Here is a 4,916-nt window from a genome sequence, read left to right on the forward strand (position 1 = left end):
ATAGTCCCATAGATTGTAATAAGCTGGCTCACTGCCTTGCTAGGCATGCCTTAGATCAAGAAATCTTTTGGTTAGAGGAAGAGCCTCCATGACTTACATCATTGTTATTGGATAATACTCCACGTTTATCAAATTAATGAAATCTTTCATAATTGTTTTTTCAAAAATAGCAGGGTGAAGCTAGAAAACAATTTTTAGAGGGACCAAGAATGTGAATGGCTTAGTTTGGGGACCATTATATAAATCTTTTACAAATTCTTCCATGAAATGCTAGAAATGTCTTTAAATTTACGAAGAACTAAATGTAGGCTTGTTTATTGCTATTTTTTGGAAGTTTGAATGAAATTCAAAAACTTTTGTCCCACATTTATAGAAAGAAGAACATGCGGAGTCTTTATAAGTCTGGTGGTCCCACACTTAGTAATTGGAAGTTGGGCCAAGTAGAAACCAATTGGGCTTCAAATTCGATTTGGACATTAAATATTATATAGATAATACATAATATTTAATCATTAAAAAAAAAAGGGCCTTGGTCCTTGGAGCACTTGAGTACTTCAGATTTAATTTATTTTTTTAGTTTCGGATTAATAATTTTTTATTAATTCAGATTAGTTTAAATAACTGTTTTTTAACAGTTGTAACTCTTATGAAAAGGTTTCAAAAGTTCATTTAAGTATGAAGAACCCTCATTTGTTTTTCATAGAAAAAGCATTATACAAGCACATTCATATTGTCTGAGAGAAAAATCAACAAAGTTCGCCAATTTCTAAGTCCTAGTGCCTAGGGCTTAGAATATAGATAGTTGAATCCTGTGAGGTAGTCACCTGTAGAACTTCAAGCACCGAGAAGGGGTGAAATTATTGTCTTTAGGACATTGCATCAAATCTACAAGCCTCTATGTCAAACCCAAGTCAGTTTCATTTATTTCTTGTTTGCTGTATTTCAATTTACAGTTTGGTATAAATTAATTTCGTTGATATGTATATTATTGATATATATATATAATATTTTTATTAGTCACTAATTGTTGTTTTTCCAATACTATTTAGTTACCAACCAACTTAATCCACCACTCATGTCATACTCCAAGTTTTTGGGTGGGACAATTTGGTATTAAATCCTCGCTGATTCATTGTTGTTTCTTAATTCTGTTGTGAAGAATTATTCCATTGTTAAAATAGTCAGTAAATATCTTATCGTTTGTCAAAAAAGACAAAAAAAAAAGGGGGTAGTATTATAGACTGAGCTGGATTAAATCTCTCAATCTTTTCTAAAATTTTGCCGAATTTATTACCACATATTTTCTGCGGAGATCTGAATTTCAACTCTCCTTCCCTCAAATGTCACGTGATTGATAAAAAAAATATATACCAATGTTTTCATGCAAGAATAATATCAGTATTCAATACCATTGAGGGGGTATAAATTCCTCTCTGTACATGAAAATCTAACTTTTCAACAAAGTTTTTTTTTGTAATAAGCTTTTTATAACAAAGTTACAACCCCTTATCAATGACAAATTTACAAGTATATAACAGTAGTTCCTTGTCGAACACTGTTTCATGGAACTTCCAGCCACCTGTTCATGCTCATGCATACAACAATCTAAAGTAATAATATAAGATCAAAAGACACCAAAAATGCGTTAGACGAAACAATTGGTGATACAGTGGAAGTTGAAAGAGAAACTACCAAGAGACTATGAAACCACAAAAACCCTCAGTTCGTCTCTATCTCCTCTGGTGATGCGGATGTCAGCATCAAGGTAAGTAACGTCAAACTCACCAGTTCCTGGGTTAGATGGAGGTCTTAGTCCGTCTGGTAACTTAGGTAACTCCAATAGAGGAAGTTGCGATAAGTTTCCTGTTGTCTTTACGGTAGTTTTCTCAAATACGATCTTAACCCTTGCATATCCTGTAACCATTATGACGGGGAACTTTATTAGAAAGATTATTCATTGGTTTACTATGTAAACTAAAATACACCAAGAGACAGTTCATAAGTACCTGTGAGTAGTTCAAATTTGTGGGCTAACGTGGCAGTTGCTTCAACGGGCGGCAGGGGCCATGGAGCACCTAGTTCAAGCTCCACTATGTTATCAAAGTCTTTGCTGAAGATATCAATTCGTTGAAATACCTATTCACACACCATATGTTACGTTTGGAGGAAAATGATAAGTGAGTATTCAACAAGGTCAGATTGTTTTCTAAGTTGACGACCAACATCATAAACTGTTACTTTAAGAAAGCTAAAACATGGATAATACAACTAGACGAAAACCAGATCCCGACAACCTCTAGCATATAGAAAACCTGGAGAATAAACTAACTTGCCTGGGAGGAAAGGTTTAATTAACAGAGTAAACTGGAAAGGTCTAGCAGACTCAATGGTTAAAAGACTTCGTGGGTATTGGGGCATGTGCGTTCCCTAAGTTAAGGAGCTTTTTAGATAGTTCTCTGCTTTTGTTCTTTTTAGTACATGATAGTTCTCTGTTTTCGTTTTCATCAATTGTAAGTTTGGAGTTTGTTCCGATATTTTTCTGCTCTGGTAGTTGTGCTTTTGGCCGCTTGTTCTGTTTTTTTTTCTCTCCAAAATGCGAGTCATTATTTCTTGTAGTCACTTTGCAGTATGCTTTTGTTGAATATTCGGCATGGAACCCATCTTTGTGGTGGATTTTATACCCAAACTGAGTGTCATGTATCCAAGGTTTGGTGTCTTGAGACCTTAGGCTCAGGTAAAGTCACTAGAAATTCATAAATAATATTTCAAAAGGTGTTTTTGGTTAACAAACATGCAAATGGGTGAAACTATATCAATAATGTCCAGGAACATAACAGATGAGTTTTTATAGCATACCTGGCCTAGAGTAATTGGGAGTAGCCTTCCAGTGGGAGGTCCAGGACGGCTCCCACCTAGAGTACGAGAAGAAAATGCACTGCTATATATCAGTTTCCATCTCCCTTGCAGTTTATCAAGATCAGTTGAGAGATCCACTGGACCTCCAGCAGCTTCAATCTCCTTGGCAGCTACATCTGCCTTTCGTAGATCATCTTCAGAAGCTGCAAGACCTCTATTTAGCCCAGAAACAGCACTCTGCACCGGAATAATCCACACATAAAAAACAAACCATTATCGCTACAAAGCAGGATAAATAGTTAAATATATATATATATATATATATATATATATATATATATATATATATATATATATATATATATAAAAAGCCCATAACTACCGTAAGCCCACATGTGCACATTCACATTATAAGGGACAACAATCAAAGCTCTGTCCACAAGTTTAAAAAAGGAGTTTTGATAAAATAAAAAAAAGGGAGCTGTAAATTGAGGGGCATGGTTTGATTAAGCTCCACAGATAGAAAATATTGATGAACCTGCATATTAAGATTCAAGAACTAACAACGGAAAACTTCTATTTTTGTGTCCTAAAGCGTATGATAAACTAGTTGGCTATCAAGTCTGTTACATTTTATAGGGTGAAAGCATGGCATCTGTTGAAGCATTTTAAAATAGTCTTTTTCAAGAGCTCTTATTGAATCTTATGACACTAGTAGCAGCCTTCATATCCTCGTTCCAGCATATTTAACTCCCAAAACAGTTTAATTGGTGTCCTCCAATCATAAAATCAATCCAGTCCAAAAATATCTTATATTAACACCCACAGGAAATGAACTCAGGGTTTTTGAATCAGAATCACAAAGGCCTGCCAAGGTATTTCAACCAAATTGAAATAGTTTACATCAACATAGCCACACACACAAGGATAAAGCATACAATAAAGCAATCAACAGAGAGGTATCCAGTAAGCCCAAAGGCAAAATCAAGCACCTTTAAAAACGCATATCAAAACATGAGCAAAATAAGAATTCACCTCAAATGGGCATCTTGCAATTTCAACAACGTACCAATAACTTGAGCTTCAAAGACGCTATGAGCTCAGGGTTGGGTTTGCCTTTACTTCCAGAAGACGAAGGAGGAGCTGGGTCAACAACAGAGACCTCCTCCAAAGCCGCTCTCAGAGCAAAGCTTTTGCTGTGATTGCTGTTTCTCGAATCAAAACGAAGATGTTTTGGGTAGGGAGGGTTGCTCGGAATAAGATATTTTGTAGAAGATGAGGAAGGTGAAGAATGAGAGACAACGGGCAGAGAGTGAGGAAGACAGCTCAGAGAAGCCATGGCCATGGCTAAAGTTTTGGTTTTGATTTTGAGTCTTTTCAGTGTTCACGGTGTTTGTTGGTTTGGAGTTTTTATTTGTCAGGATCTGATTGGATTGGTGGTTAGTGAGAGTACGCGCGTTTGTATCATCTTCAAAGTAAATTATTCAACGCAATTGCAAAGGATGGATGAAACTCGAAGGTTCCAAGAAATTTGGGCCTACAATTTGGCAACGGTCCAAATTCTTCTTTGTAAATTGTAATGAATCCAATTGAGTCTATAAAATTAAACAAAAAACAATCCTTTTAAAACTTGTTCACATACCCAAAGAATCTTCTTCTCGACTCTTCTTCTACCCCCAACCCAAAACCGCTCTAGATCTAAAAATCTCATTGAACCACCCCCTTCAGTTAATAATCTGGGCCTCTTTCCCCTGTTATGTTGTGGAGAGGTTTTCCCTCCCAACTTTTGTTGAGTTGTCTCCATCTTGCTTTTGCAAGGTTTTGTTTCTTCCCTTTTTCTTTAGGGTTTGTGTCCCAGTCTTTTGGGGCTGGTTATCAGAAGATCTTGCTAGATTTACTCATTTTGTGGTAGATCTCTTTGTATTGAAGGTGGAGATGCTGATTTTGGTGGATCTACTTTTATTGTGCTTTGGGGTCAAGTGGGGATTAGGAGATGCTGTGATATTCTCTGGAATGTCCTAGTGAAAGTTGAGCAATTATGCCCTCCACTCTTGGGATAT

General features: G+C 36.1%; 1 protein-coding gene across 1 annotated transcript; it reads right to left on the reverse strand.

The window, feature by feature from the left end:
- Positions 1–1,376: 1,376 nt before the first annotated feature.
- Positions 1,377–4,301, reverse strand: FIB4 (Plastid-lipid associated protein PAP / fibrillin family protein). Its single transcript, XM_021944410.2, has 4 exons — positions 3,926–4,301; positions 2,857–3,093; positions 2,007–2,136; positions 1,377–1,914 (listed from the first exon to the last, which is right to left on the reverse strand). The coding sequence occupies exons 1-4, from the start codon at positions 4,199–4,201 to the stop codon at positions 1,700–1,702; spliced, it is 858 nt and encodes a 285-aa protein (XP_021800102.1). The 5' UTR covers positions 4,202–4,301; the 3' UTR covers positions 1,377–1,699.
- Positions 4,302–4,916: the final 615 nt, after the last annotated feature.

The sequence above is a fragment of the Prunus avium genome, chromosome 1 (assembly GCF_965620075.1).
Source record: "Prunus avium chromosome 1, drPruAviu1.hap1.1, whole genome shotgun sequence".
NCBI classification, from domain to species: domain Eukaryota; kingdom Viridiplantae; phylum Streptophyta; class Magnoliopsida; order Rosales; family Rosaceae; genus Prunus; species Prunus avium.

Coding starts and splice junctions, on each gene's coding strand:
- FIB4 (XM_021944410.2), bottom strand. CDS start 4,201: ATGGCCATGGCTTCTCTGAGCTGTCTTCCTCACTCTCTGCCCGTTGTC. Junction 2,137..2,856: donor TCCCAATTACTCTAGGCCAG/GTATGCTATAAA, acceptor GTGTGTGAATAG/GTATTTCAACGAATTGATAT. Junction 1,915..2,006: donor CAAATTTGAACTACTCACAG/GTACTTATGAAC, acceptor TAATGGTTACAG/GATATGCAAGGGTTAAGATC.